At 36.9% G+C, this 19,893-nt stretch overlaps 2 protein-coding genes across 7 annotated transcripts in view; one reads left to right on the top strand and one right to left on the bottom strand.

Moving 5' to 3' along the window:
* Positions 1 to 13,400, top strand: part of CTBP2 (C-terminal binding protein 2) — a 238,947-nt gene extending 225,547 nt beyond the window's left edge. For all 4 annotated transcript variants that reach the window (XM_088131983.1, XM_088131980.1, XM_088131981.1 and 1 more), the window contains 3 exons: positions 1,001 to 1,128; positions 2,365 to 2,482; positions 9,102 to 13,400. In XM_088131983.1, the coding sequence (XP_087988109.1) occupies positions 1,001 to 1,128; positions 2,365 to 2,482; positions 9,102 to 9,282 (427 nt within the window). In that variant the 3' untranslated portion in view covers positions 9,283 to 13,400. The remainder of the gene's footprint in view (positions 1 to 1,000; positions 1,129 to 2,364; positions 2,483 to 9,101) is intronic.
* Positions 13,401 to 14,320: 920 nt separating this feature from the next.
* Positions 14,321 to 19,893, bottom strand: part of ZRANB1 (zinc finger RANBP2-type containing 1) — a 56,745-nt gene continuing 51,172 nt past the window's right edge. For all 3 annotated transcript variants that reach the window (XM_007431020.4, XM_025168436.2, XM_088131979.1), the window contains 2 exons: positions 15,800 to 16,029; positions 14,321 to 15,112 (listed from right to left, as the gene is read on the bottom strand). In XM_007431020.4, coding sequence (XP_007431082.1) covers positions 14,894 to 15,112; positions 15,800 to 16,029 — 449 coding nt within the window. In that variant the 3' untranslated portion in view covers positions 14,321 to 14,893. The remainder of the gene's footprint in view (positions 15,113 to 15,799; positions 16,030 to 19,893) is intronic.

Here is a 19,893-nt window from a genome sequence, read left to right as displayed (position 1 = left end):
AATCAAAAGCTAAATTTCAGTTAGAGGTTAGTGAAAATTAAGTTGTCGGCTTTTTTTCCCATCCAAATTCACAGATCCCCCTGAAATCTGTCCATCTCAGGTTAAGGACCCTGATCTAAATGACAAAATGTGTGTTGCAACATCATGACAGCAACTCCATCCCTTTTGTACTTGCATTGTGACATTAAATGCATGCACGTAAGGGGTGGCACTTGCATCAGGATGTCATGACACATGTTTTCTCATCTACCCCCCGCCCACCCACCCACTCTCCCTCTGTAGTTGCATTTTGGTGATACATTCGTTTACCTGTTCTAAATAGATTATGGCCTGCAGCTGAAACAATAAATAATCTATTGTTTTACATAAATAAGGTATTTGCTTCCTTGTTTTAATAAATCCCATTTCTGTAACAATCAATGATTATTTTGAAAACTAGCTTTGATATCTAACGGGTTTTATGTCCTGTTGAATTCCAAAACAACAAATGACAGTGTAACAGTATAGTCCATTGCTATGTAGATTTACTTGAATGAGAGGCTCAAGAACACTGCCCCCGCAGCTTACCTCCCTGCCCTCTTTCTTTTCTAATAGTTTTTTTCCATGCCAGTTAGAAGAAAATTGCACAACTCACTTAGATTTCATGTATCTGGGCAGACGTATGAATAAAACACATCTGGCTTCCCTGTCGTATCCAATCTGATTGCATATAACATCTTAATCTGCCCCAAATCCTAAAAACTTGAATTAGAAATCGTTTTCCTTGGGGAATTTGTCAAATCTTGTGTTTCATTATCCTTGGAAAGCATTGTAAAATGATTTTTTATATCAGCCCATTTTTAGAAGTGGTTAAACTGGAATAAGAATTCTGGTTTACATCCATCATGTCTTGGATAGCTCTCTGGACTGGAAGAAAGCAAAGGAGTGGTGAATTGGGATTCTCTGATGGCATTTAATTCAAAGCTTTTTTTTTAACCTTGTCTCTTAAATGTTTTTGTAGCTTTGCTCAAGGGCCCCTGAAAGATGCACCCAATTTAATTTGTACACCACATACTGCTTGGTATAGTGAACAGGCGTCACTAGAGATGAGAGAAGCTGCTGCAACAGAGATACGCCGAGCTATCACAGGTACCCCAACTGCCTTTGCTATAGGCAAGGTTCATTACCTCGCCGAAGGGCTTCCTGCATTGAATATAGGAAGCAGATGTGCCTGACCCTGAAAACCCTCCCCAAACAGAAAACAAGCTTGCCTGAATATTTCTGCTGTACTCTTTTGTTCGGGGTTAAAAATCAGTCTCTGAGCATGCAGGAGGGTTGAGGGGCACAGGTGGCATTTGTAGCCCTGGGAGGGGCGGCTTTGGTTTTGTTTTTTGTTTGGTTGGGTTTTGTTTTAAACCTCCCAGTTTGCTCCCCCCAACTTCCCTGTCTTAAGTGATGAAGTCTGAAGGAAAACAATACTGTCCCTTGAAAGCAAGGACAGATTTCTCCTAACCGAGGACTCTGCTGCTTAGGGTCCCAGCTGATACACGTGCAGTACAGTTGCGACAAAAGCAAAGGGCAGAGCAAATGGGACATGCAGAACTGGGGGCAGGACAAGTATTTACAGCCTGTTCAGGTTTTGGCTGCATGATAGATTCCAAACAGCGTCTAAGACTAGACCAGTGTTTTTCAAACTCGGCAACTTTAAGATGTGTGGACTTCAACTCCCAGAATCCCCCAGCCAGTTGAAGTCCACACATCTTAAAGTTGCCAAGTTTGAAAAACACTGGACTAGACTAAGACTTTTTTGATCTTTATCTGTATCAGTATAGCAGTAATTCTAGCAAGTTACTTCTGTTAACTCCACTTTCATGGAATGAAGGACAAATATTTTTGTGGTGGGTGGAAAGGAGATCATATTTTGATCAATCACACAGTTAATGTCATTTTGTTGGCCAGTTTCACACTGCATAAGAATTTGCCATTCCCCTACCAGTGACTTGGCTAGTAAGGTATATGATATAGCATCTTTCCAATAGTTCCTCTTCTTTCCAGTGAAGCCTGAGAGCAAGTAGAAACTGTGTGTCCCAAAGGGGCTTATAAAACAGCAGCAGAGCAAAGGGATGGAGAATTTTAAAATCTAACCCTTTAAAACACTCAGCAGGACCCTTGGCAATTATATTGAACATGTCGTTGCATACTGTTTCACCTTCAGGCAACTTCCACCATATTCCTGTATTTTGAACACCATCCCAAATTGGAATGGAGTCTAGGAGAATATTCCCTCAGCCCCCAATTAAAGCATTGTGGAAAAACAGCATGTTTGGTATAGTTGGCTGCATAACATCAGTAAGACTTCTAAAATTCTAATGATTCCAATTTCAGGTCGCATCCCCGAAAGCCTACGGAACTGTGTGAACAAGGAATTCTTTGTCACAACTGCTCCTTGGTCAGTAATAGATCAGCAAGCAATTCATCCAGAGCTCAATGGTGCCACATACAGGTAAGATAAAGAAAAGGATTTTTTTCTTTCTTTCTTTTTAATAGTAAGACTGTCCAAAAAAGGGCTTGAAGAATGAGTTACTCAAAATCTAAGATTTTTCAGCTGCTGATAGTAGTCCTTCAGCAGTGGTATATTAGAACTTCCATCTGCAGAAGATGTTTAATATTGTAATCTAATCAAGAAATGGTAGACAGTTCTGAGAGATTATTTTCATTAAAATCTTGCATTAGGTCCCTACAATAAAAGCATTAAAGAAACAACATTGGCATTAAAGTGTCTGCCAGGCCCCCAAAGTTCCACAATAACCAAAGAAATGTTGAAATATCTCAGGTAGACTTCTTTCTTTTGACATCCAGGCCATTGTGTGAGATCATGTCACAATGTCTTGGGCTAGAAAAGAGAGTTTGTTTTATACTTCTTGAAAGGCTTTCTGTGATTTGAAATGGGACATACCAATTTATTCCGTTATAACTTGTTCCACTATACAACCCAAACAACTTTGAACTTGCAGAACCTGGAGTAGTCTGTCACACATTTATATTTACAAATATCATCTAGTAGTATTTAACTCAAAAAGTCTAGGAATAGTCAAAGTTTTCTACCATTTGGGGTTTTTTTAATTAGAAAACTTTTTAGCACTCTTTACAATGTTAGAAGTGTTTTATTACTTTAAAAACGTAAAATATATTCAGTATAACTTGGCTTGCTTATAATATCATGTAAATTGTAATAATCCTGTATGGAACAGTATTCCAGTAGCGTAGATTTTTGAGATTACTTTGGGGAGTAAACAGTTTCAGTGTATAAATACCTTATCTTAAACATTTACCTCATTATTTTAAAATAAACATTTTCATTATTGATTTAGTATTATTAGTAGTATAATACTGCTGCTGCTACTATCAAAAGACCAGAATAGACTGTGGGACGGAGAAATTGGAGTGGGAGAATGTGTATATATTTGAATATTACAATTTTTTCCCCAACCTTTACATCTGTAGCACAAGCAAAAACATCAAGTGTGAATTAAAACTACAGAAATTGTCAGTGTCAAGGGACAATACCTCATATGTATCTAGAAAAGTTACAAGAAATGAGGAAAGGTTCCAGTTGCAATGTCATGTTCTCTAGGCACTGCAAATACCAACTGGGGCCTTTCTGGACAATAGTTTTATTATGTAATGCAGTTTCAGCTATAGGAGAGTTCAGATATATTTCATTAGTGATTTTGTTGAGGGGAAAGTTCATTTAACTAGTGCCTGTGACTTCACAAAATAGCACAAATTCTGAGAGAAAGTATTGCTTCCCTTAGTCAGTAAAAGTTAGATTTTTAAAATAAATAAAAATAAACCAAGGAGAGGTTTATTAGTGGTATAGCAATCAAGATTGGGGAGACCCTGGTTCAATTCTGTACATAACCATGAAGCTTACTGGATGACTTCAAGCCAATCACCATCACTCAGCCCAATCTAGCAATAAAATTGTTACTGGGCAGACAAAATGAAGGGCTAAACTATATGTGTTGTTTTGAGGCCTATGACAAAAAGTGATTTAAAATGTGAAATACTACAATTAGTAGTAATACATTCATAGTACCTCAGGCCCTTCTCTCTACTTTCTTGTCTGTGTGGGCAGCGGTGATGAGGGATGAGGGCAATCTTAACAGGATCAGATCTTCCTGACCATGGGAGGGGCAGGGAGTAAACTGTTTCATAGTAAAGGGGATGCTACTGAGGTGGCCATTCTCCAGGCCACCAGCCCTCTGATCTTTTAAAGGGTGGATATTCTTAGTAGGCACAAATTCAGTGGGCAGATTCCATCTAGAGAAGAGTCTGGAAGAATATGAACTCCTCAGGTTGCCAAATGTTAGGGAGAAAAATTCCTAAACGTAAGAACAGTCTGACAGAATTGAAGAGGTCCCTTCAGTGTATTTGTTTAAGGAAAGGTTGGACAGCTATCTTTCCTGGATGATTTAATTCAGATTCATGCACAGAATGGGGGTTGAGTTTGATGACCAAAATGGCTTTTTATACAACTCTGTGATTCTATTAAATTCCCTTCCATCTCAAGAAGACTGACAGCTGGGCCATTCATTAGAGAAAATCAATTGTAAAGGCTCCTTAGTCTTTCAAAACTAGCTGTGTATTTTATTTTTCAATCATCCCTGTGGATTCAGGAACCTACTGTATACTTTAGTCATATTAAAGAAAAAAACCACACAGATTTTTAGACTATTTAGTACTGTACATTTTTCTATTGAATTAACCATGAATTGGGATATTAATAATTGCCATGTGGAGTAAATATTCTTGCTTACTAAATTTAATTGGCTTAACACACACACACACACACACACACACACACACACACACACTAAACTGAGTTCTCAGTGTAATCTTGAAGAATGTTTGAAAATGGGGATTTGTTCTTTTCTAGGAGGTTTATTGCAATCCAAGAGTGGATCCGAATTTAAATTACAGACTCCAGAAACAATACTCTAGTCCACCTTCAATATAAAAAGGTTAGCAAAACAGTGATGTTTTGCTTTGTCTTTGGATGGTCCATAAAGATTTATCCAACCCACTTGGTAATCTACATTTTCCAAACAAAAATTATGTAATACAGATAGTCCTCGGATTACGACCACCGGTCCATGAAGTTGCAGCCATTGCAGCATCCCCATGGTCACATGATCATGATTCAGGTGCTTGGCAACTGGATTGCAATTATGACAGTTGCAGCATCACGCAGTCATGTGATCACCATTTGCAACCTTCCCTGCCAGCTTCCCACAAGCAAAGTCAGTGGGGAAACAGGCAGGTGGTAGCAAGTCGCTCCTGCTCCTGTCACTTTTTCGCCTGCCTACAGCACCTGCCCACACTCCATAGCCTCTGTATGTGCACCATAGTGCTTACCCGCGTACCTGCCCACACTCTGTAGTGCATGCCCGCCCATAGCTCTCAGCTGGATGCTTGCCTGGGGATCCCGCCTTTCCCACATCATGGTCATGTGAGGTCCTTGATTAACAACCACACAGTCCTGGGGGTACGACAGCAGCCAGGACTGCCAGAATTGCTGCTGCCAAGCAATACAGTCATGTGACATTGCAATTTACAACCACATTGCTTAGCGATGGAAATGCCAATCCCAATTGCCATCGTAACCTGAGGACTAACTGTACCAGTCAGAATCAATAATTTCTTGCTTATTTATATTGTGGATTCCTTAATTAAGTTCCCTATTCTTCTGGCAGTGTTTGGGTCACTGTTTATATAAATCTGCTGAAAATGATTTATAGTTGAAAGATGTTTTTCAACAAGGAGACTATGAGATTATATTTACAGAAGTTACACTTTCAGGCCATGTACTAGTAACAGTACCACTAGATTTGAGGGAAAAGAAGGCCAAGTGAAAGATGGTATTACGACCCTTTTTTTGCTAGACAGTTCTCCATTTGTTTATCAACAAAAAAATACAGGATTTTTCAAATAAGCAGAGAATTGACCAATGTTAAGTTAGTTTGGGATGCATTTATACTTGTAAGACAATAGCTTGTCTCTTGGAGGGAAAAAAATTAATACATACATTGTAGAAGCTCTGAATACATATGCTAGAAATCGTATACTGATTTATTTAGGTCATGTACACTGGAACTTGATGGGTTATATACTTGGGAAGTAAATATTCATTAAAGTGTCTTAAACTGGGAACAGGAAGAAAAATCTGGCAAGTTATTGGTTTCATGGTTGAATTATTCTTCACGAGTAATTCATAGTGATTATACTGAAAGTCATTGCCAATTTTTGGAATTCTGGAAAAGTTTGCATTCTGAAAATGCAGAACATCTCTTTATGCAAGAGATATCTCTTTAACTGAGAGAAATCTTTCAGAAATTTTGGTTGCACAATCAAACTTAGCTGCCCCTTAACTTTACATGAAATGTTTGATACCATTAATACAATGAGAGTTCACAGTGATTATACTGAAATCTTATCGACAGATAAGAATACTAGTTGAGTGTTATAAAAAAATTAAGAGTTTGTTTTCTGTTTGGGTGTAGATATACCATGAATCTATTCAAAACCGAGCTTTACCAACTGAATTTTATGATGTTACATCATTGTTATTTACAAAGTTTGTAAAGACCTTTGAATTGTGCAAACAATTTCTTTGTTAAAAATTTATGCAAATATATTAATCACTACTCTGGCATGAAGATTACAGATAGTTTTACCTCAGTAATTCCGCTTGCACAAGTGAGTTTTATGAAATGGGACCAAGCCTCAGATAATGGTAGATTTATTATCATTAATGTGGGCAAAAATGAAACAGACATTATGTCATCATTAAATGCCAAAAAAAGCTTTTCATGTGGAGCAAATCACATTTCTGGTAGCAGTTAAGAAGGAAATTGGATTTCCTCTTGAATTTATCTCTTGGATAAAAATGTATTTTTAATCTCCTGCTTGTGTGATTGCAAATGGGCTTATCTCCTTGTAATTAAAACATGACAGGGCATACACCAAGGATGTGCTTTCTCTCTGCTGATATTGCTCTTGGAATCTCTGGCCTATTCAATAAGACAGTGTGGCACTATTAAGGAACTCAAAGGAGCAGAATTTGAGTATCAGTTGTTACTATATGCAGATCGTATTTGGGGTCTTTTTAAATTTTAAAAACTGTACATCAATATGACATATTCATGGCATTCAGTAATAGGGAATGTCCATTATTATGCCAGTTGATAATACTATTCCTACTAATAAAGGGGAAAAATTAAGATTTGTATTTTGTGCTGATTCTATTAAATACATGGGGGTAATTATTCCTAGGAAGAAAAAGGGTTTAGTAGAAATGAATATCTCAGATTATATTAGCTGAAGGTGGCTGATAACAAGAGAGGGATGAAAATACCTTTGAGTTTATTGAAAATAATGTTGAAATGAATACAGCTTCTAGATTGATAATTTCTTTAGAGCAATCCCTACATTTGTGTCTTTTTAAAATGTTATAAAACTTAGCAATTGTGGAGTCCTTGGGGTTCTCTGAGCTTGGTTGTTTTCTTGCAGACATTTCATTACTTGGCGAGGTAACATCTTCAGTGCTAGAAGGGAGTGGGGTTTGTCCTCTGTTTATAGCAAACAGTTGTAAACAACACCCCCACCAAAAATTGACAGGGCAAGCTACTGTATATAAACAGAGAGCAAACCCCACTCCCTTCTAGCACTGAAGCTGTTACCTAGCTGGATAATGAAATGTCTGCAAGCAAACAACCAAGCTCAGAGAACCCCAAGGACTCCACAGTGCAACCCTGAGCTACATATATTCTCTTCCATTGGTAAAACTTAGTAAGCTAATGAACTTTTTTTTTTTTAATGAAAGAAATAACCAATCAGAATTCCTCATTCAAAGCTATAGCTTGCATATAAAAATGGTAGTTTTAATTTTCCTGATATTAAGGTGTATCATTAGGCATAATTCTTAACTGCGATTGTTGACTACAAGGAAAATATTGAAAGTGTTCTGTTGTGGGTTCAATTTGAGAATTATTTTATTGATGTCTTTGAATTTCAGGCAAGTTCTTGATTCTAATTAGTAGTAGGAGTTTATTTCTCTAATTTCTATCATGGTATTTCAGAAAAACTCTGAGCTCTAAATAATATTTCCAGCACCTAAGGCAGCCCAAAATATTTGGGCCTTAATGGGCAAGACATTAAATTTTAATTTTCGATCTCATGAGAAATTGATGTTTTGAAATCATACTGAAAATGGTAGGAAAAGGAGGTGGGGGTTGGAAATCATGGGCTGAAAGGGGAGAAATTAACCAGCTGGCTTTTTTGGCTAAGGAAGACTAGAGCTCCAGTTTCCCTGTTCCTATTCCCGTGCCTTTAACCATTACACCAAACTGGCTTTCTTATTTTGGTTATTCTGAAAATAAATGTGAAGGAACATATCCACTGGTAGTAGTTTTGTTTCCAATTATTATTTGTATCTTTATTACCCTTTGTATTAGTTTAAAAATTCAATAAATTTAAAATATGTATTTTTAGAACAGGTGTCTACTATTATTTTTCATTTAATTTCTGAAATAGAATTAAATAAGCATTGTTATACATTTAGCCAGAAGTTGTGATATAGGTTCTTCATTTATGTTCTTTGAAGTGTTTTCTGAAAGAGAAAACGCAATGCACAAAATCTTTCACTTGCTGTTCTTTTGTTCCTTCTTCCAGTAGAAAAAGTTTGGCCACTGTTTCTGTCCTGTTATCTTTTGAGAAGAAATATAAAAAATGACATGGATTCAAATAAGATTGCTTCTCCAAATGCTAGAATATATATTCTGGCTGTTTGAACAGGCTTCTAAAATAATGTGAATAAAGAAATATGATAAAACCATTTTTGTAAGGGCAAGTCTGTCAATATTTTTGATCAAATATAAATTAACACTTTCTAAACAGTCTTGAAAAGACTGAAATCGATACTATTACTGTACTTATTTGGCAAGTAATAGCTTTCCTGGGGTTTCTCCCCCGCCACCACTCCCATGGCCTTTACTCCATACCTTTTTCTATAGAACATTTCTATATTCATTTTCTTGTAACTGAAATCCATTTCTTTCTAGATATCCACCGGGAATGATGAGTGTTACTCCAGGTGGAATTCCAGCAGCTATGGAAGGTATCATCCCAGGAGGGATTCCAGTTACCCATAATCTTCCAACTGTGGCACATCCTTCCCAAGCTCCATCTCCAAACCAGCCCTCAAAACACGGGGACAACAGGGAACACCCAAATGAGCAATAGCAGACAATTGAAAGCACTCCAATTTGGGACCAAGAGACGTTGGAAAAGAAAATGACAAACTGAAAGGAATTTGATACAAAATTTGTAAGGTTAATTTTGGACAGACGCATCATGATGTTCCAGTGTTAACAACAACAAAAAAATTAAAAGATAGGAGTCAAGACTTAAGGGAGGGAGGGGGAAACTGAAGAAGTCATCTGCTTACTGAAGCACTGAAAACTAGGATTTGATAACATTACTGATCAGCTTCTGTTATTGTGTATTTAAGTTCCTTCATCTTTACATCAATCACAAGAATAATATATGTATCTTCTTTGTCCCTTTGGGGAAAAACAGCTGATTGAAGTATCTACTACATAGAGCATGTCTAACAGCCCTAACAAAGCTTACATGATAATGGAGAGGAAACCATCCTGTGACTTCAGCCCTTTCCTTACTCAGTCACCTGGCTCCTCTTTCTATAGCTTGAGGAAAGATGACCCACAAATGGGGAGACAGTTTTGCTTGTTACGGTTATATATGGCCACTGATTTACTGGAGGGGTGCTACTCAAGTTTAATTACAGTTATATAGTTTGGGGAGGGGAAAAGGCCTGTGTTAACTTACTGCCTTTTAATTGCAGAAATTGACGCTTCTCCTACAAGATACACATAATAAAGTAGCTGTATGTTCAATAACACATGTTGATGATGCAAAAAAGTGTTAAGTCTCACATTTATATTCAGATATATTTTTCTGTTTTCAATCCACAGCTATTTTATTGAGTGGAAAAGTCTTGAGCTGGAAAGGATTCAAGAATGTTGCATTTCCTTATGTCTCAGGAAAAAACACTTTTTATGGTAACTTGTCAGACTGTATGAACAAAACCCACTTTTTTAGACATTAAAGTCTTCTTTTCTTCATGTGATATTTTATACAAGAACACTTCAAAATGTGTTATTAGATGTGACTGATTTTAACAAATCCTATTAGATTTGTATCAACTAGCTACATGTTATATTCATAGTCTTTTGTGAATCATCACCTTTTTGTTGAAAAAGATGGCCTATTCTGAGCCTTTGTATGGGTACATTCCTGTTTCTGTGATAAAAGTTTTAAAAGCTGTCCCAAACAAAACAAAACCAGAACCAATGGCTACCAGAAGTATGTTTTGTTTTAGTGTATTACCGTTATTGTATTTGTTTATTGTAAAGGTGGACATATAGCGTTCAGTGCAGTTTTCAATAAAAAGTGACAATTTCTATAATTTGAGTTGGACCAGGCCCTCAATGTTCTTGAACCAATTCTAAATGAGAACATGTTACAGAATCCTGGAATAGAAGTAGATTAAACTTTCATCCTTCATAGGCTATTGAATATCTAGGATAAAACTGGATGGTGGCTTTGAATTTCTGAAACATGCCTCACCCCAGAAATCAGTATGCCTAAAATCTCTGAGAATCCTTAGCATTTGGCTGAGAGTTGACAAGGGTGAGCCTGATTAAACATCATTTGGCACTCAGAACTCTCCCAGGATAGCTTGGAGAAAGTGCTCCTCCCTATACATGCAGTCTTTTCCTCATCACAGCAGAATGTAATGCGTAGCGGGAGAAATATCGTGTGTCTGAATGCAAGATACTCCAAGAGCAAGGCATTATAAGCAAAAGGACTATTCTTGCCCTAGATGCAGTCTTAAAAGCTTAAAAGCGCCGTTTAGCTGTATGGAATTAACAGTAAGGTAAATGACATTTTATACTGGTGAGTATCAATTTTTCATGCCAAGTGTCCCATAATAACCTTAGTAATATGGATAATTAACAGCTATTTTATGACCACTGTCCATTATGTTGCTGTCAGTATGAGAGGCAAACTTGTATTTCATATGAGCCACATAAATTCATTGGAGGGCCTTTTCTAGTCATTCTGAACTTGAACTGTAGTGAAGATTACTATGATTAAAATAGTTCACATGTGTTAAAACCTTTAAAATTGCTATAGTCACTATTCTTCCAAAAGCATATACTGTGCTATGTGGGAAAGCAGCTTTAAATGAAAGGAAAAATGAAGAACCTTCCATAAGCTCAAGTGGAGATACACTGCCCTCTTCTTTCCACAGCAAAAGCTTTGGTCTGTGGCAACATGCAAAAGAAAACAGAACTTGGTCCAGGCAGAGTCAGTGTAAGTTCAACAATCACAAAACTAAACTTACAATCCAGTGTCACAGAACTTCAGTCATGAAAATATACAAGTATTTGTGGCCATTAAGATTTCTGATACTATAATTAGCTTGTCAGTGAACCTTTAATGTGATTTGAGTAGACTTAAGGGGAAGGGGACACACACACAAAATAAACTATGAAAGCAGAAATTGAAAACAAATCATTGGTACAAAACTTGTATTTTGTTTTGAGTTGATGTAAAAGCACATTACCAGCTTGAACATATTCAAGGGAGTCAACTTCTTAAATGTGTCAATGACCTAACACTGCAAATATGTGTAACTTACCATAGACACCAGTATAGAGCAACCAGGAGAAGGAACATTGATGAATTACAGAGAACATTTAGGAAGTCACACAAATGAAGGTGAAGTAACAAAACATTTACACTGGCATTAGTGAATTTTTAGAAGCTGCTATTATTGGAACTTTGTCCTTAAACCAGGAAGTAGCATTCCAAATAGGCATAATTAGCATTCATGAAAAATAATACTTGAATAAGCCAACCATGTTTGTTGTAGGATGTTCTACCATCAGTGAATGTACCTGCGTGGAGGCAGTTAATTCTGTATTACTTCCAGATACTAATTTGAAGGAAAAACTCCCCACTTAAAATCAAATAGATATGTAGAGGAAACTTTATGTTTAAATCTGTATACCGGTTGCCATTCTAAAAGTTATCTATGATAAATCATAGTTAAACAATATAGAAGATGCATGCCATTAAAAGAATTTATAAAATACTGGCGTAATTCAGAAAGCATAATCCACTGTAGTAGAACAAGGCTTTGAAAAAAATAATTACCATACAAAATGGTGGAGATGGCGAGAAGGGAAATCATTTTGAAGCCAACCCTGGAAGTAGTGGGTTTTGTTTTTTTTTTTCAAAAGAAGAGAACAGCAGGCTTTGAAGTAAGATACATGGAACAAAATATCTGAACAGGATAAACATTTCAGGTATTTAAAGCTAAAAAAATTATCAGAATTCAAAAGATGGATCAATATAGAGAGTTTCATTTGGAGCACTCTACTGAAACTTCGCAACTTACTGTATGAAAGGAAATTCAAACTGAAGCCTGACCTCTAGTTTTAAAGCAGGGATACAGTGTCCAAACACCCCAGGTTTTTAAAAAATGTGATCCTTTTAAAAAATGTTACATCAGATGAGAGGCCTATGCACTATTGCCATTAGTGTTTCAAGGCACAGCTATAATTGAACTAATGCCTGTGCTGCTGTGCTGCAACAGCAACTGGAATTACAATCTATAAAACCACTGAATTCCACTGAGCCTCATAAAGATGTACTGTGACTATATAATAATTAATGTGTATATTGCTGCTTGTATAGCTGTGTAACATGAAAATAAAATGTATATTGCTGATTTTTTTTATTCCTGATAGCAGCCAAATGCTTTTATTCAAGAAAATGCCCAAAGCCTTGGTTAAATAACAGCTAAACATTTTCTCCTCCTATAACGGCAAACAAAAGTAAAGTAAGGTTTATATTCAAGACAGCTGTATCTCATTGCTGGAAATTGCGATTAGAACTACGAAGTAACTCGGATTTGGAGCACAACTTGCATCATTTCAATTTTCTTCATCCTACCCAAGCATAATCACCTAACTTATTCTACTTGTTCAGGAATGCAGGAATTTCATGGTAAATAATGAAGGGTAGGCAGAGGACTATGGTACTAAACTATACCCCTTTTAACAGTCTTTGGAAAAACTTAAAAATAGGAATATATCAAAGCAGAACCTGTTTTAGGAAAAGAAATCCAATGATTCTACTGCCCTGTAATTTTATCACAGATCAATGTGATTTTGTTTGTATAAAACATTAATAAGCTTCTATAAGAGTGAAAAATGTATTGATATGTTTCAACACAGTACCTTGATAAAATTTCACTGTTTATTTGTCAGCAGAATTATTTTGAGAAATTTTTGTTTAACTTTCAATTGCTTGAAATGTAGTTTTAAAAAGCAATTAATTCGGAATGATGCCTATGTTTTTACATCCATTTAAAAATAGGTACAGTTTCTGTTCAGATTCTTAAACCAGGGACTCCATCTTACAAGAGGTTCCATGTCATCATTTCCACCATCATTGGTCTTTTAAAAGTGCTTATCAGGATCTACTTTTTGCATACAAAACTATTCAACATTTAGTGTCTTACAGTGAGATCCTGGATAGGGCTAGATCCATTCAATATAGCATAGCTAAGTTTATCAAGTATAATAAAAAGATTTTTCTACTGGAGAATATACTCTGGACTGACAGTTTCAGGAAGCTTACAAGTTCAGATGTGGCCACAATCAATCAGCATGCACAGAATTCAGAAGATTACATTTTAAGAAAAAATAGTATACAGGACTTCCCAACAAACTTTAGAATGAAGGCTTTTAAGGAAAACAGTCAAAGTGCTTTCTCACTCAATTTTAATGACCAAGGAATGCTCCTCAGTGGAGGCAGTTTTAACTTGCATGGGGCAAGGCTTGATAAAATATTAATTTCTATGGTACAACTCACAGCAAGACCGGGTTTGGACAAAATGCAGTTCAGTTTAACAAACTCCACGCAATTGTTTAGCATATAGTTCTCTGGAACAGCATTTTTTTTTTTTTTTACTATTTTAAGTAGGCTGAAAGGGGAGAGAAACTATTCCAAAGTTGTGATACAAAGTAGTAATGGATAGTAGAGAAGTCTTTACAGAAAACAGTTCACTTAGTCAAAATTTATCATCCCTTCCATATGTTTTCCCTTTAAAATTTCATTTTATTATACTGTAATGGGCACAATATTAAATCTTAACAGAACAATACATTTTTAACATGTATGAGTTACTCTGGATATATGGCATCAACAAAAAGAAAAAAAAAAGCCACATGATCTGCTGATCTGACCTGGGCATTAGCAAGATTTCATATAAAATGTTATTTCAAGGAAATATGTCAGAATGCTTAAAAAGTGATGCAAAATAATCAAGTTTTACTGTAAGTCTCAAAAGGAAGGGATATTAATCAACAATGTGCTTTTAAGTGCCCTTATTCAAAAGAATTTCCTTCAATAATTTTAAGATGCTGGTTACACTTTTTTCCTATTACACAACTTTCTTACACGACCACACGTGGTACATTTAAGGGCAGATGTACAACTGGAAAAATGCTTTCTGTCTTGGTAATAAAATTAGGGCTTTGCTGTCTTTTCTTTTTTCTTTTATACAAATGAGTCCAACCAACATACTTCCTTCTTGCATCAGATGAGCCTCTGAATTCTTCCCATGCTGATTAAAAATCCTATGCAGGATGTTTCCTGCTACAGTTGGGTCACCATGCAACAAATTGCTAGACTGCTCCAAGAGCTGGGGTTGTCACCATACATTATATGCATCTAGGTATCTCAAATTTTTTTTTCATTCATCATCATCATCTTCATCTTCCTCTCCATCTGAAAGGGATGTACAGGGGCGGATTTGTCTATAGCGGTCGAGCCATTTCTCTACCATCTGCGTTACCAGGGGATGGTTGCGCCGGCGAGAGCTTTTCTGCATAGCAACCAGGACTCCACCCTCTGTCACACAACAGTCCAGCCACTCCCTAAGCAGCTTCTCTTGCTGTTCCTCATTACCAATCTTCAGAGAAAAAATACAGATGACATGGTCAACTTAGATTACTGCCAGCTAAAAGAGACAAGTGTTGTGTAACATTTGGTGTGATTAATTCAAACATCTAGTATCAAATTCCTAACTGCATAATTGATTGTGCCATCAAGTCATTTTCAACTCCTAGCAACCACACAGGTAGATTGACGATCTATCCCTAACCTATTAAGACCACAATTTTAAAAAATGTCTGTAAGAAAAAGTTGAAGTAATTTGACAGCTCTGTGTTTTATAGGCCCAGTTATGAAAGCCCATTTTACCTGTAAGCCTACATCAAATAAGTTAATAAAAACCCACAATTTCAACTGTTCTTCTAATGTTTCATTCCTAATACAGTGGTATAATTAAATGTTATTAGAAAGTTGGCTTATCTTTTGCAGGCATTCTCATTCCACATTTCTAGTTATGGAAAGAAAATATGATTATTAACAGGGCACTGATTTATTAACTATTTTTGGTTGCAGATTTTTCTGAAAAGTTTTCTGAAAAGTTTAATTACTATAGCTGTTTTTTAAAAACCTCTCTCATTCATAAATTCTTGAGTATAAAGTACAATTTGGAACTTACTATAACTGCATATTCTTGGGGCTTTTTTCTGCTGATGTAATACATGAGGAATGTCTCTGAGATGGTGTAGAATTGTGTAGTGTTTCTTACCTCTTGAGCAGACAGGAAGTGAATGTGCAGCAGCTTCCTTTCACTGTCAACCAATGGTAAAAAAGTAATAGTAACATCATCATCAGTGTTTAAGTTAGCACCAGCACCTCGATTGCCATAGCCATCATTCTCCATGGCAACCAAAGCAGAGAAGTGGCCCCTTGTGTAGCCCAGAGCAATAGGGCTCTTCCAACAAAAACTCTGTTCCCATAACAAAGGCAAATATACACCTAAGAAAAAAGGAAGTTGCCAAAGGTAAATAAAATGAACTGGTGTATTGTTTTTTTATGAAGATTTTTATGACAGTGAACATAAGCCTTAATACATCTTTCAGTAGAAAGCTGAGTCTTTTTCAATTATTGGCTATAAAAAGTTGTAAATTTATTCTACTAACTGGTCCTACTACAAATACTACCAAAAAAAGAAAAAAGAAAAAACAATACTTACAGTTAGCACTAAAACAAGTCCCACAGCAACTGAAACAATTCCAACTGAAGTTACACTCTTAAAGTATTAACATGTAACATTTAATATTTAAAAAATAGAATACTCTTTTTATTCAATGCCAATTAACCCAGTTTCCATAGCTTTTAATACATATGACTAAATCTCCCTTCCCCCACCCTTATTTTAGGAACTTCAGAAATTATTCAGAACTTCAACTAAATAACTAAACTAGGAGCATGACCTGCATGAGACAATTTAGAAATTGGAGTAGTACAAGTACAGTGGTGCTTAAAAGTTTGAATTTTCAATATTTCTGCATAAATATAACCTAAAATGTGATCTGTTCTCCAGACAAGCCCTAAAATTACATAAAGAGAACCCAGTTAAACAAATGAATCAAAAATATTATTATTGAGGAAAATGATCCAAAGCTACATATTTCTGTGAGGCAGAAATATTCTGCTTTGCTGCCTCTAGACCAGGATGGCTTGCCATCATTGATGGAACTGAATAGTACCAGCAAATTTTACAGGAAAATATCAGGTATTTGTCCATGAACTGAAGGTCAAGAGAAAGCGGGTCATGCAGCAAGACCATGACCATCCCTGAGTTGAACCTGTTCTGTAAGGCTAAAATTCCAAGCTGATAATGCAGGACTAATCAACAGTTGTCAGAAACCTTTAGCTGCAGTTATTGCTGCCCAACAGGAGCACACCAGTTACTGAAAGTAAAGGTTCACATACTTTAATAAATAAATGAACAAGCACATACTAAGCTTGGTATTTAAACAGAGGTTAGAGGCTATTTGGGGGTAGGCTACAGTATTAGTTTTCTGTACTGGGCTGGGACTTAGGCTGGATAATTACTAAGGTCCCTTCCAACTTTACATTCTGAGTCTATAATGCACAGCATAGAAACTTTTCATACAGAACTCCATACAGTGTATTAGCCTATCTCCCAACAAACAAGAGAAAAAGTTAAAACTCTGGTGTTTCACACTGTACTTATCTTCAGGATTTTTTTTTTAATGTATTGAATTCATTTACATTACAATATTCAAAACATTCTCCTGGGTGTTTATACATCCAAAATCTGGATTTGCAATAGGTTGTTATCAGGTTCTTACTTGACTACTAGCAGAGCAGCTTCTGGGCATCCATGTGCTAATTCACAGCTCGGAAAAAGGGCAACCATGTAGCAGACACAACATTTCAACAAAATACAGCAGCATACTGTGCTTTCCACGTTTCTGTACAGCCTCTCCCTAATTTGACAGAGACACAGAATACACCCAAGAGTGGAAACAGTAGCAACATACCAATGTATTTTGTCAAAACTACTTAACAAAATTCTATTGTTCAAACTGCACCTTCCATAGCAGTCCTGTGTGTCTCCTCACTTTCCCAGGCGTCTCTGAAGATACTTGAACCTGTCCTGGAACTTTCCATGTCTTCTCATTTTAAGGTCATAAAGTGAAAGAGGACCCTAAAGAGCTGCCTTGTTAGCACAAAGTTATGCTAAGCAGACCTAGGCCTTTCTATGGTGAACCAGATGCCAATGGTTAGCCCACAAGAAGGTTATCAGAGTACAGGCTTCTGCTGTTGTCTTCTACTTCAGTCTGTGATCCTGGAGGTAGCATGTAATTTCCAAGACTAGTAGCAACTGAGAGTTTTATCCTCCTAAATTTATCTAAGTCCCATTACTTCTTGTTGTCCTTTCCTTGCACTTAATGATTTACTGGTGAATGCCATAATTGTGCTACAGGAAACAAGATTTTTAAAAGAGGACAATAATAACTAGGGTCTGCTACTAGCAAAGGGTATAATTCTCAGGGCAACAGTTGTACGATGGCACAAATGGAGACTTTGTAACATCATTTTGAATTAAGTAATATAAGTGAAACTGTGGTAGAAGGGCAAGTGCAAACAAAATGTGACACAAATGTGGCCAAGAATTCCTAGATTATTTTAAATATTCAGAAGGCACATAATAATTTTTATTATTTAGTAGGCTTTAATTTTAAGACACAGGTAATCATGTATTTTCAGGATTGTAACGAGGAGAGTTCTCAATGTTAGTACTACTAAAATTTCTTCTGTGCATTTTTTTTATAAAAAGAGATCAACAGGCAACACTATGCAATCCTTGGATTAAGCCTCACTGAATTCACAACCGCAACTTTCATTTTGGGATGGTTTTAAGACTATAGTTTGCAGTTTCATTATTTATGAACTGGTTCCTATTTCTACAGCTTTAATATTTTCTGGACATTTGGCACACAAGGCTAAGAATAAAGCAATGGTATCCCAACCATAAGCATAAGCCAGTATGAGCTCAAATTTGAGCCTACTCTGTCATAATAAGAGTGCCAAAGTGAAATTGCTTCTCCACTATACAGTTGGAGTGTCCTGGAGCTTATTATGGAAGGACAGGTTAGAAGAACCAATGAATGTAAATTCTGATCATCCCACCAAGCATTTCAGGGATAAAATTGTTCACACTCACTCTAGGGTGGAAGACAAATGGATGGAAGCTACTGACATTTTGCATGCTACCTGGGAGGTTTCTGAGTCTGTGATCCTCAGGAAGTAAACAGAGTTCTCTGTAACCTCAGTTCTTCCACCTGTGGATTGGAATCTTACTCTACCTGGGTTAGTTAAAGCAGCCAGGAAGGGGACTGAGAGGTGGATCCAGGCTGCAGTCAAGGTTGTTTTGGGAGAAGACGAGGCCCCAGCAGCTCTAACAGAAAAGTTGCTCTGCCCAGTCCTCAAGAGGCCGGGCCTGGATCCAGCACATATAAACAACTACCATCCTATCTCCAACTTCCACTTTTGGGGGAAGGTTGTTGAAAAAGTATAAATTACAAAGAGGCCTGGGGGATATGAATTATCTAGATTCAGGCCTGGTCATGGAACAGGAACCGCACTGATCATTCTCATAGATGACCTGGGGAGTGAGTGCAACCATTCTTGTCCTCCCAGACTTCTCAGCAACTTTTAATGCTGTAAACCACAGTATCTTTCTGAGCTTCCCTACTGATGGCACCATATTACTGTGTTTCTGATTCTATCTGAGCAGGCAGGTTAAGTAGGTGGCAGCAGGGGAGTTGGGATGTAGTATCATCAATATGCTGATATCCAGCTGCTGTACATTGCCATAACTGGGAGATGAAGTAGAAGTCCTGAACCAGTGCCTAGAGGTTGTTGGGATATGGATGGGAAAAAGCAGGCTCAGACTCAACCCAAGCAAAATGTGCTGTTAATTCAGAAATGTGCTGATTCCAGGATTGTACCATTGTTGACTCTCAATGGAATTTTCCTGGGCGTTCTTCTTGGAGTCATGGCTCCAGATCAAGCAGCAGATGGAAACTCTGGTCAGGAAGGTCTTTGCTCAGTTTCAGCTGATACCCCAGTTGCAAACTTACCTGGAACACAAATATACTGAGGACGGTTACTCATGCCTTTGCCATCTCTTGATTAGATTGCTGTAATTCATTCTAAATGAGTCTACCATTGAAGACCACTGAAATTTCAGCTGACCCAAAATGCAGCAGTCTACATACTTATTGGCCAGTCATGGTACTGCCATGTTACACTACTGCTGCAGAAACTGCACTGTTACTAGCATGTTTCCAAGTGAAATTCAAG

This window comes from Python bivittatus, unplaced genomic scaffold (genome assembly GCF_059951505.1).
Source record: "Python bivittatus isolate LINGU-HERP-01145 unplaced genomic scaffold, Pbiv_v1 ctg000980_np1212, whole genome shotgun sequence".
Taxonomy (NCBI): domain Eukaryota; kingdom Metazoa; phylum Chordata; class Lepidosauria; order Squamata; family Pythonidae; genus Python; species Python bivittatus.
This window is presented reverse-complemented; position numbering and strand designations above follow the sequence as displayed.